The sequence below is a fragment of the Bombina bombina genome, chromosome 2, assembly GCF_027579735.1.
Source record: "Bombina bombina isolate aBomBom1 chromosome 2, aBomBom1.pri, whole genome shotgun sequence".
In the NCBI taxonomy this organism is placed as follows: Eukaryota; Metazoa; Chordata; class Amphibia; order Anura; family Bombinatoridae; genus Bombina; species Bombina bombina.
Genome location: NC_069500.1, coordinates 398,223,358 through 398,236,674, shown reverse-complemented (window position 1 = coordinate 398,236,674; position 13,317 = coordinate 398,223,358). Strand labels below are relative to the sequence as shown.

At 39.4% G+C, this 13,317-nt stretch overlaps 1 protein-coding gene across 4 annotated transcripts in view; it reads right to left on the bottom strand.

Moving 5' to 3' along the window:
* LOC128648915 (E1A-binding protein p400) overlaps positions 1–13,317 on the bottom strand; it is a 459,430-nt gene that overhangs the window by 407,288 nt on the left and 38,825 nt on the right. For all 4 annotated transcript variants that reach the window (XM_053701869.1, XM_053701871.1, XM_053701873.1 and 1 more), the window contains 5 exons: positions 7,145–7,329; positions 6,238–6,415; positions 6,020–6,156; positions 5,222–5,391; positions 4,799–4,973 (listed from right to left, as the gene is read on the bottom strand). In XM_053701869.1, the coding sequence (XP_053557844.1) occupies positions 4,799–4,973; positions 5,222–5,391; positions 6,020–6,156; positions 6,238–6,415; positions 7,145–7,329 (845 nt within the window). The remainder of the gene's footprint in view (positions 1–4,798; positions 4,974–5,221; positions 5,392–6,019; positions 6,157–6,237; positions 6,416–7,144; positions 7,330–13,317) is intronic.

Below are 13,317 nucleotides of genomic sequence, written 5' to 3'. Positions count from 1 at the left end.
AATTATGCTTACCTTATAATTTTATTTTCTTCAGATGGAAAGAGTCCACAGCTGTATTCATTACTTTTGGGAATTCAGAACCTGGCCACCAGGAGGAGGTAAAGACACCCCAGGCAAAGGCTTAAATACTCCTTCCACTTCACTCATCCCCCAGTCATTCTGCCGAGGAACAAGGAACAGTAGAAGAAATATCAGGGTGAAAAGGTGTCAGAAGAACAAAAATTACCGCCACCCCACATAAAAACACGGGCGGGACTGTGGACTCTTTCCATCTGAAGAAAAGAAAATTATCAGGTAAGCATAATTTATGTTTTTCTTCATAAATGGAAAGAGTCCACAGCTGCATTCATTACTTTTGGGAAAAGCTTGGGTGCCATCCAAAAGCACCTACAAACAGGTACTTCCAAGGAGGACCCCATAGAAATAGGAAGAAAAAGACAGAAGAGTCTTCTGAATCTAGCCTGACACTCTATGGCAGTCTCAACACAGTACCTACAACAGGTACTCCCAAGGAGAACCCTCTAGAGATAGGCGTAACTATGAGATTTAACATGGGGTCTGCAAACCACAGACGGAACAGAAAGCGGACTACTCTCTTTACAGGATAAACCACCTGTTCAAAACCACCCTCCAGAGAGAGGAAAACCACACCTCTTTAAAAAAGGCAAAACAACAATCCCAAGGTAATGGCACAGACAAAGCACAGCACACATGCTCACAGGGCCAAAGCCATAAACTGAGCAGAGGAAACATCATCCAGGCGCCACTGATGATACGAAAGAGAACTCCCCAAGAAGGGAAGCACATACCGTGCAAGAACAAGGCAGGCCATGAGGAGCCTAAGCACACAGAACTCCTGACCAAGCTGCTAGTAGCTCAACTAGCGAGACCATAAGAGATAGCCTATGTTCCCCCTGGAAAACTGGAGCTTCCGAACCAGCCACAAAATTATATAATTCTGGAAAAATGCCAGATAAGGCCATGAAGAAATAATACCCCTAGCCACAGCGGGATCCAGGCAGAGAAACCATGGAGCTAACCACTAATCAGATCAGCTGGTTGAGGCCCAGAAAGATCCAAACAAAAGGCCCGAGTCCAGGAATTGTTTAGACAAACAATACCCCAGGTAACACCATACCCCGTCTGAATACAACTAGACTACACAAGGGAATAAGACTCACTCATAAATCCCAACCCAAAAGGGAGAGAACACCCTTACAGAAGTCCAACTCCAAAAGAGCTAGGGCACCACAGAACCGTTAAGATTCTAAGCCCAACAGGCGTACAATACCCAAACTTCCAAGACCAAGGGGAAACATTGGGGACGAAGTCACCCAAAGAGCGAGATAACAAAAGCTAGTCTCCATAATCTCCTGAGTACAAAACCAGAGGACTATATCCAAGGAACAAGAATGCATAGCATCCCAAACCCCGGAAACAACCCCTAGACAGAGCCAGGAAAAGGAGACCACATAGCCTATCATTCCTAATAAAGATCAACTAACTCCCAGAGTAGGGAAGACCACAAGGCCCTCCCATAAGGCAGCCTCAACCGCTAAGGAGAAAATGGACAAAGTCCAGAGATCTCGACCCGAAGGAAGAGTCCTCAAAAAGCAACAAGTCCAAAAGGACAATTCCAATAGCTCCTGAAGGGCAAGGCCGCCCAAAATGGCGGCAAGGAGGCCCTAAACCCTCCAACCCACGCAGGGAAGGAAACACTCAAATCCCGACGATATCGGAACCAACAGAGTGTGACGCACTGGGACTCCACCGAGTCCCAGACCAGCTCGAAAGACTGATGAGGACTGAACCAGTCCCCCATGCCCCACATCTCCTCTCAGAATGCTTAGCTGACACTTGTAAAAACAAGATAAGAAAAACACAAAAATAATGCAATCGCTCAACGCCCTAAACGGACCAGCCAAACAGAACAGGCGCCACGTGTATGAAATAGGCCTCAAGATAGAAGGATCTGAACCATAGGCATTATACTGTCAAGGCAGCAATATTCCCCCCCAGGTAGGAAGAAATAAACGACAGACAAACATAGGACTAAATGCATCCCCATAACAACTTCTGTGGATTAAACAGTGCAATCAAGAAATTGTGAGTATGGATTCCAGAAGGAAAATTCACAAAGGTATATGAAACAAAACATGAGCTTTTTAAATCAAATAAAAATCCTCCTAACCGGATTAAAATAAAAGGCAACCCGTAGGTTTTCGCCCAAGAAGAACAGACACACCAGCAGGACCAGCCCAACGGAACCCTGTTCATCCAAGCTCAGATTGGAAAGGATACTCATAACCAGACTAAAAGAAGATTACTTCATCCCCTTATATTTAAGTCTGTGAGCTATGTGAAGTAGAAGACTGAGAACTCCTATATCCATTATGGATGGGATCCTCTAACAACACACAAACGTGCCGTAGCAGAACATAAAGGTGCGCCAGTCTGTAACGAAAAGCACAGCACACCTCGGACGGAGCCTCAGGAACAGTCACTCCCCCGGAAAACTGAACGGGACACTAACAATCTTAAGCAGACATCTGGAAGCTGCAGATGCACCATCGCCATAAGAATTTGAATATGGAGACGTGCCGCAACCTCCGGAAGGAATAAACCACCATCCAGGGAAGCATAAGCATAATTTGGGTCACCTACACATGTAGTAACAGTAAGTGGTAGGGAACTCGCCACTTGAGGGACAGAACCCCCAGAGGCGAATAGCTCAGTGGCCCCTTGAATCCCCGATCCAGAGGAATCGAGCCCTATAGGGCAGCCTACAGAACATAACTGACTGTCATCTGGGCCGATTCGTATTCTTCGCAATAAGTAGAATCTGAATCAGAGACCACTACAATCTCAACATCAGCATCCTCCATAACTGGGATATGAATACAAAAATGGACCAAATAAGAAAAAAAACTAAACGTCACCTTACACCCCCAATGGCTGGAGCACTCACCACCTCCTATGCACCAGACACCAGCGGACCAGAATCTTTCCGTCAACACACGGTCAGGAATGCGGAACTGGAGAGTCAAAAACGTGACCACGCCCGGTCACAAGGCAAAGGCTGCGTCACTTCCAAGGCCGTTATGTTCAACAAAGCCATGAGCCTAGGTAACACTACACATAAGCAGGTCGAATCACATAAACATGATTAAAATAAACCCTGTTCAATAACCCCCCTCAGGAGATATTAACCCTTGATTCCAAGATACAAAAGGAGCCTCACTGAGACCCTGATTATAGTTAGTCCCACAAGGCGGTAGCCTCTCTGGAAAACATTTGTAATACAATACAATCATGAGGTAAAATGAAACTATCTTACCGGAATCTATGCCGTGGAACAGGAGCACGGCCCTCAAGTGTGACAAATTGTTGCATCGCCGCTGCCATGGACTTGAGAGAAGAAAGCCACATGAACAGTTTATGAGCCCAGCAAAATCTCACACATAAAGCAGCATAAAAGCAAAGCATCACATTTGATTAATCCCCACTGTTCAATAACCTCCCTCAGGAGATATGAACCCATGATTCTATTAAGATAAAAGGAGTCACACACTGTGACCCTGTCTTCTAGCGTTTTCAACATATGTAAAAATTTAAACGATCTTACCAGAATCCATGCTGTGGAACAAAAACACAGCCTCTCAAGTGTGACAGTCTTGTAGCATCCCTCCTGACATGGACTTGAGTGGAAAAAAAATAAGGCAGTGAAACTCGTCAACACTGATTGCTTAAGAAGCTTTTAGCAGGCAGTCTGGGTGGGTTCGCAGAAAGACTCTCCTTGCATCTCCAGACTCTAACTTCCGTCAATGCTCTCACTGAGGGGCTGACAACACTATGTAAAACTCCAGTCCCATATCGAAGGGCAGATACCCCTCCTATGGAACAACTCCGAAATCTTCTAACACTGTATAGTTTTGCTTATTTTTAAATAATATTGCTTTGATTTTCAGACTCCAAACCAAGCCCCAAAGTTTTATGAGATACCGTCAGCTACCTTCCCCAGCCTGCTCCTGTTTGTGTAAAGGGTCTTTTCATATGCAAAAGAAGGGGGAGTGTCTTATTTCCCACTTGCAGTGGGCTTTCCAACTGCCTTTTCAACAGAGCTAAACTGAGAGCTTCTAAGTAAGTTTTTAAACAGTTTTATACTGGATTTTTATATCAGTATCTGTGCATCTTATTCTTTATAGTAGTGTCTATTACATGCAGTTACATGAAAATTAGTGTATACTGTCCCTTTAAGCCTTTGGCTGGGGTGTCTTTGCCTCCTCCTGGTGGCCAGTTTCAGTATTTCCCAACAGTAAGGAATGTAGTTGTGGACTTCAATGAAATAAAAAAAAAAAAACTTTTGCCATGGGCGGCGGCAGCCACTTCAGTTAGCAATGAAGTCGCTTGAAATAAAAGGTACCTTCTACATATTTTTTTATTAAACTCGTGAATGAAGGCCACTTTTATTTTAGTGCTGTAAATCATCACTTTAAGTGCTATTGCATTGTCTTTTTATTGTGCATGTTATTCAATTCTACTGTATATAGTGGTGTTTTAGCATAAAGTTAACAAACAGAGATAATAAAGCAGGGTTTATTTTTCACTGCTCTGTTGACGCATTTTCTCTAACAAAGAAAAAAAGTAATCTACTAATGATTTCCAAATTGTTAGAGTTAAAAAGCCCCACGCTGTAACATCTGCCCGAAAGCAAATACCAGTAAGTGTTTATGAAAATGCTTGTTAAATTCAATGGACTCTAATCAGTATAAGGAATTTAAGTAAAAATGTATAGTACCCTGTGTAATCGTATGGAAATTGTATGTCTGTATTCTTGCTCTTGGTCATTACTGGCCTGAGGTGGGAAATCCAGATATGGCTTAGATAAGCCTGGAATGAGGAAGTGCACCATTGCCCACAGATCCATCCATGTGTGGGGTAAGGGAGTGTCTCGAAGAAGAAGTCGACGCTGGCTGTGAGTGAGGGAAAAATGACAACACATTTTTAAGTAACGTGCAAAGGGTACAATAATACATTATGACAACCCAAATATATGGAAACAGGAGTATCTAGTGTGATGTTGAAGATACATCCAAAATATTTGTTAAGACATAATGATATAATTCTAAGATACATTTTTATTGGTAAATGATCATATACAGTACATAAAAAAAATCTGCACTATATTTCTACTATGGTAATAAAGGGCATATTTTCACACCTTGGAAGATTGAAGATTGCATCCCAATGCTTTTCTCTCATGTGTCTAATCTGATGGACTTCATCTAAAACCAGATACTTCCATCTCATCTTCATGAAGGCTTGGCGGCCCTTAAATAGCTGCTTGTATGAGGTGATGCAGACATGGAAGCTGTTTGGCTCTGCCCATTCCTAGATCAACACATTATTCAAAACACAAAAGAGGATCTCTAGCATGAACAATTGTTTTTGTTAATTCAGAGCACAACACCTATGGAGTTTTAATTTCAGCAAATGCATAAGAAAAATAATTTGAGAGAGGATATTACATTTTTCTTTTGGGTTCAACTACATTATATCAAGATTAGAGGAGAACAACAACACTACACCAGCTCCATGCATTTTACATTAACCCACCCTCTACCTGAAGTTAAGGACCTTGTTAAACCATAGGAGAAATGTAGTTAATTTCTTAGGTGTGCAAATGTATTCCATGATGCCTTAACTTACACAGTTTTACTTAGTACACCAGTGTATTGCCACAACATAACCATATTTATATATTCCTGTATGCCAAACGTAGAGATTCACACACACAACACAGATTTTGCCTTTAGAAAAAAAAACAACTTGACTTACCTATTGTGCTGTTTGTCCAATGTTATTTTAAATATCACACATTAAATTAGCAATCTAATGCTCTAAACAAATCTATTTGTATGACTGCACAGATAAAATCCCTAGTCATAATGTCAACTTCATGTATGTAGAAGTTTACAAGAGAGGATATTACATGGGTTTCTCTTGCAAATTACCATACCTGTCTCTTTCTTCTCAGCTCTCTCTGACTGCCAAAATATAGTAGGAGCTTTAGAGCTGGACACCATCGTTTTAGTTCCAACTCCCACTTTAGGATCTTGCAGCTACGCACTATGATCAGATGAGGACCCCACACACCTAATTAAAGTAAACAACATATGAATACTTCAAGCAGTAAGTTTGAAGTCCTGAAACAACAATGATGTGCAGGTTCCTTACCTTCGTTGCTGGCCAGATGTGCCAAGAGAGCAATCACCTGGACATTCTTCCCAAGACCACTCTCATCAGCAAGAATACCATTAAGATTCTTCTTGTATTGCTTTGCCATCCAGTCTAGCCCAATCTGTTGGTATTCTCGAAGAGTGCCGTGGAGAAGAGCTGGAGGACTGGTTTTCCCCTACATGACAGATAAGGATCATAAATAAGAACCTCACAAAAAAAAAAAAAAACTGTCCAGGTAGAGTAAAGTGCTGAACTATTAATACTCATTGGTGACCCAACACCTGAGAAACATACAACATTTCAGGGGATATATAATGCCTCTTTGCTAACATCAAAAGAAGAAAGAATGTAACACTTAACAGTGCATTTCATATGAAAGCATACTGATTATTCTATTTTTTGCTTTATGCACAATAAGGAGTTCCAGCATCTGCATGTATTTGTCTTATGGTGTGCACAGCCTCACTCAATGTATGATCATAAGTAATTCATATTACTTTATAGATAAAAAGCTTCCATTCCAAATAAATAACCAAAAGTCTCAAATCTCACTAAGACAACTGAACCTGTAATCTGTAAGAGAAAAACAAAAATCTATGCATGATTACACTATTAAAAATGGATAATTGACACTGAACGTCATATGATTAAGTGTAGAGTATTTAATTGCTGCTTAAACTTGCAACAAAGAATATATAAAAAAAAAAATAATTTATTAGTTGATAGTATGTCTTTTCTGCAGGATTTTTTAAATAAAATGAGCAACTCACATTTTTAATATATGAAATAGCTTAACAACCTTAAACTATGTAAATAACACAGATTTATACTTCCCTATTTCATGACCTTGAAGATCTAAATTTACAGAAAACACAAAAAATAAAACAAACAAACAAAAACTTACTGCAGAAGTTATGCGAGAGCACCCCCTGGGCATCAACAGTTCTGCAGCAGCTGCCACCTCTGCAATATCGCGACAATGTTTCCTTGCCCCCATGTTGGCAGTGCCTGCTCCTTCAAGACTCAGCAAAGAATCAATCAAAACCACAGGCTGCTGAGCACCACCTGAACCCACTTCAGAATTTGGGGCTGAACATGAAGACATCAGTAAAAAAAAAAATATTATTTAAAAAATAAATAAATATATTATTTTAAAAAAATTAAAAAAAAATTTAAAATAAAAAGTAATTCCTACACTGTATCTGCAGAAAAGCAAGTCAGCTGTAATAGTACCATTAAATCGGCATCGACACATGCTCCCTAGAAAGGCCAAAAAGCAGTGTCCGTAGCCTAGGTTTTCAAAATGCTATTCGACTTGAAGCATTAGCAAGTTACTGGATTTGTGATTTGGCCTCTCTAGGGGAGCTTGGGACAAAAATTTTGCACAAAACCAAGGTGTTTAATGTCCTTTCAAGAACAATGTTAAATTCCCATACAAATGTATATAAGTCACAAAACTTTCAAATGATTATTCTCCAAATATATCTTAAAACATATTAAGGAAAAACATAATTTATGTAAGAACTTACCTGATAAATTCATTTCTTTAATATTGGCAAGAGTCCATGAACTAGTGACGTATGGGATATACAATCCTACCAGAATAAATAAATACACCCCTCACCGCACCCACAATTCAGTTTAACGAATAGCCAAGTAGTGGGGTGATAGAAAAAGGAGTAAAAAGCATCAAAAAAGGAACTGGAAATATAATTGTGCTTTATACAAAAAAACATAACCACCATAAAAAGGGTGGGTCTCATGGACTCTTGCCAATATGAAAGAAATTAATTTATCAGGTAAGTTCTTACATAAATTATGTTTTCTTTCATGTAATTGTCCATGAGCTAGTGACGTATGTGGTACTCCACAGAAGAGTCACTAGAGAGGGAGGGATAAAAATAAAAACAGCCATTTTCTGCTGAAAAAATTAAATCCACATTCAAAAAAATAAGTTTCTCATAATTGAAAAGAAAAAACTTAAAACATAAGCAGAGGAATCAAACTGAAACTGCTGCTTGAAGAACTTTTCTACCAAAAACTGCTTCCGAAGAGGCAAAAACATAAAAACGGTAGAATTTAGTAAATGTAAGCAAATTAGACCAAGTTGCTGCATTGCAAATCTGATCAGCTGATGCTTCATTCTTAAAAGTCCACGAAGTGGACACTGATCTAGTTGAATGAGCTGTGATTCTCTGAGGCGGAGCCTGACACGACTCCAAATAAAGCCTGATGAATCAAAAGCTTTAACCAAGATGCCAAGGAAATGGCAGAAGCTTTCTGACCTTCCTAGAACCAGAAAAGACAACAAATAGACTAGAAGTCTTCCTGAAATCTTTAGTAGCTTCAACATAATATTTCAAAGCTCTTACAACATCCAGAGAATGTAAGGATCTCTCCAAATAATTTTTAGGATTAGGACACAAAGAGGGAACAACAATTTCCCTATTAATGTTAGAATTCACAACTTGAGGTAAAAATTTAAATAAAGTCCACAAAACTGCTTTATCCTGATGGAAAATCAGAAAAGGAGATTCACAAGAAAGAGCAGATAATTCGGAAACTCTTCTAGCAGAAGATATAGCCAAAAGGAACAACACTTTCCAAGAAAGTAGTTTAATATCCAAAGAATGCATAGGCTCAAAAGGAGAAGCCTGTAAAGCCTTCAAAACCAAATTAAGACTCCAAGGAGGAGAGATTGATTTAATGACATGCTTGATACGGACCAAAGCCTGTACAAAACAGTGAATATCAGGAAGCTTAGCAATCTTTCTGTGAAATAAAACAGAAAGAGCAGAGATGTGTCCCTTCAAGGAACTTGCAGACTAAACTTTATCCAAACCATCTTGAAGAAACTGTAAAATTCTAGGAATTCTAAGAGAATGCCAAGAGAATTTATGAGAACACCATGAAATATTAGTCTTTCAAACTCAATAATAAATCTTCCTAGAAACAGATTTACGAGCCTGTAACATAGTATCAATCACTGAGTCAGAGAAACCTCTATGACTAAGCACTAAGCATTCAATTTCCATACCTTCAAATTTAATGATTTGAGATCCTGATGGAAAAACGGTCCTTGAGACAGAAGGTCTGATCTTAAAGGAAGTGGCCAAGGTTGGCAACTGGACATCCGGACAAGATCCGCATACCAGAACCTGTCAGGCCATGCTGGTGCTACCAGAAACACAAATGATTGTTCCATGATGATCTTGGAGATCACTCTTGGAAGAAGAGCTAGAGGCGGGAAGATATAAGCAGGTTGGTAAAACCAAGGAACTGCTAACGCATCCACCGACTCCGCCTGAGGATCCTTGGACAAGTACCTGGGAAGTTTCTTGTTTATATGAGAAGCCATCAGATCTATTTCTGAAATATCCCACATCTGAACAATCTGAAAACACACATCTGGATGGAGAGACCACTCCCCCGGATGTAAAGTCTGACGGCTGAGATAATCTGCTTCCCAATTGTCTACACCTGGGATATGTACCGCAGAAATTAGATAAGAGCTGGATTCCGCCCAAGAAAGTATCTGAGATACTTCTTTCATAGCTTGGGGATTGTGAGACCAACCCTGATGATTGACATATGACACAGTTGTGATATTGTCTGTCTGAAAACAAATTAATGGTTCTCTCTTCAACAGAAGCCAAACCTGAAGAACCTTGAAAATAGCACGGAGTTCTAAAATATTGATTGGTAACCTCGCTTCTTGAGATTTCTAAACTCCTTGTGCTGTCAGAGATCCCCAGACAGCTCCCCAACCTGAAAGACTTGCATCTGTTGTGATTACAGTCCAGGTTGAACGAACAAAAGAAGCCCCTTGAACTATACAATGGTGATCTAACCACCAAGTCAGAGAGAGTCGAACATTGGGATTTAGGGATATTAATTATGATATCCTTGTAGAATCCCTGCACCATTGATTCAGCATACAAAGCTGAAAGGGTCTCATATGAAAACGAGCAAAGGGGATCGCGTCCGATGCTGCAGTCATGAAACCTAAAACTTCCATGCACATAGCCACTGAAGGGAATGATTGAGACTGAAGGTTTCGACAAGCTGAAACCAATTTAATTTGTCTCTTGTCCGTTAGAGACAGAGTCATGGACACTGAATCCATCTGGAAACCTAAAAAGGTGACCCTAGTCTGAGGAATCAAGGAACTTTTCGGTAAATTGATCCTCCAACCATGTCTTTGAAGAAACAACACTAGTTGATTTGTGTGAGATTCGGCAGAATGTAAAGACTGAGCTAGTACCAAGATATCGTCCAAATAAGGTAACACCGCAATACCCCGTTCTCTGATTACAGAGAGTAGGGCACAGAGAACCTTCAAAAAAAGTATTGGAGCTGTCGCTAGGCCAAATGGAAGAGCGACAAATTGGTAATGCTTGTCTAGAAAAGAGAATCTCAAAAAACGATAGTGGTCTGGATGAATCGGAATGTGAAGATATGCATCCTGTAAGTCTATCATGGACATATAATGACCTTGCTGAACAAAAGGCAGAATAGTCCTTATAGTCACCATTTTGAAAGTTGGCACTCTAACAAAACGATTCAAAATTTTCAGATCCAGAACTGGCCTGAATGAAATTTTCTTTCTTTGGGACAATGAATTGATTTGAATAAAACCCCAGACCCTGTTACTGAAATGGAACTGGTATGATTACCCCTGAAAGCTCTAGATCTGAAACACACTTCAGAAAAGCCTGAGCCTTCACTGGATTTGCTGGAACGTGCGAGAGAAAAAAAATCTTCTCACAGGAGGTCTTACTCTGAATCCTATTCGATACCCTTGAGAGACAATACTCTGAATCCACTGATTTCGGACAAAATCTGCCCAAATGTCTTGGAAAATTTTTAATCTGCCCCCCACCAGCTGAGCTGGAATGAGGGCTGCACCTTCATGCAGACTTGGGGTCTGGCTTTGGTTTCTTAAAAGGCTTGGATTTATTCCAACTTAAAGAAGGTTTCCAATTAGAACCAGATTCTTTGGGGGAAGGATTGGGTTTCTGTTCCTTATTCTGTCGAAAAGAACGAAAACGATTAGAAGCTTTAGATTTACCCTTAGATCTTTTATCCTGAGGCAAAAAAACTCCCTTCACCCAAGTGACAGTTGAAATAATTGAATCCAACTGAGAACCAATTAAATTGTTACCTTGGAAAGAAAGAGATAGTAATCTAGACTTAGATACCATGTCAGCATTCCAATATTTGAGCCACAAAGCTCTTCTAGCTAAAATAGCTAAAGACATAGATTTAACATCAGTTTTGATGATATCAAAAATAGCATCACAGATAAAATGATTAACATGTTGAAGCAAGCGAACAATGCTAGATAAATCAGGATCTGTTTCCTGTTGCGCTAAGCTTTCCAACCAAAAAGTTGATGCAGCTGCAACATCAGCCATAGCTATAGCAGGCCTAAGAATATAGCCAGAAAATAAATAAAACTTTCCTTAGATAAGATTCAAGTTTCCAATTTAAAATATCCTTAAAAAGTACTATCTTCCATAGGAATAGTAGTACGTTTGGCAAGAATAGAAATAGCCCCATCAACTTTGGGGATTTTTTCCCAAAACTTTAATCTAGCTGCTGGCAAAGGATACAACTTTTTAAACCTTGAAGAAGGAATAAAAGACGTACCAGGCCTATTCCATTCCTTAGAAATCATATCAGAAATAGCATCAGGAACTGGAAAAACCTCTGGAGTAACCACAGGAGGTTTATAAACAGAATTTAAATATTTACTAGTTTTAGTATCAAGAGGACTAGATTCCTCATTATCCAAAGTAATCAACACCTCTTAACAAGGAACATATTTACTCCATCTTAAAGAGAGAAGTAGATTTGTCAGTGTCAATATCTGAGGTAGGATCTTCTGAATCAGATAGATCCTCATCAGAGGAGGATAATTCAGTATGTTGTCAGTCATTTGAATATTCATCAACTTTATGAGAAGTTTTTAAAAGACCTTTTACGTTTATTAGAAGGCGGAATTGCAGACAAAGCCATCTGAATCGAATCAGCAATAAAAAAAATTATATTCACAGGGATATCATGTACATTAGATGTTGAAGGAACAACAGGCATTGTACTAGTACTGATGGATACATTCTCTGCATGTAAAAGCTTACCATGACAACTGTTACATACTACAGCTGGAGATATAATCTCCGCTAACTTACAACAGATACACTTAGCTTTGGTAGAATTTTTATCAGGCAGCAGGGTTCCAACAGTTGTTTCTGAGACAGAATCAGATTGAGACATCTTGCAAATGTAAGAGAAAAAACAACATATAAAGCAAAATTACCAATTTCCTTATATGGCAGTTTCATAAATAAAATAATAGTTTGCATAAAAAAGGCAAGAGGCATATAGGAAGTGGGGTTTAAATAATTAAATTATTTGGCGCCAAGAATGACGCACAACGCAAAATAAAAAATTTTGGCGCTAACAACATCCGGAAATGACACAACCTTGTGCAAGCCAAATCAGTACTGAAAAAGTATCAGTAAAGGTAATGGAATATGAGAGTATATCGTCGATCTGAAAAGGGAGGTAGAAGAATCTCTACGACCGATAACAGAGAACCTATGAAAAGATTTCCCGTGAGAAAAACCATAGAATCAATAGGTGATACTCCCTTCACATCCCTCTGACAAACACTGTACTCTGAGAGGAAAAATGCTGAGAAGCGCATATCACAGAAGAAAATCAAGCACAAACTTACTTCACCACCTCCAAAGGGAGGCAAAGTTTGTAAAACTGAGTTGTGGGTGTGGTGAGGGGTGTATTTATAGGCATTTTGAGGTTTGGGAAACTTTGCCCCTCCTGGTAGGATTGTATATCCCATACGTCACTAGCTCATGGACTCTTGCCAATTACACGAAAGAAAATAAATCTAGGCACCTCATTTACGTCAATGTTATTTTGAAGAACTCATAATCTACTGAAACTTTAGTTTGATTACGACAATACAGCCTTCGAATATATGTTTCACCCTAATCAAGATTATGCATGGGTATAATACGAAAAAAAAAAAAAAAAAAAAAGCATTCATACACA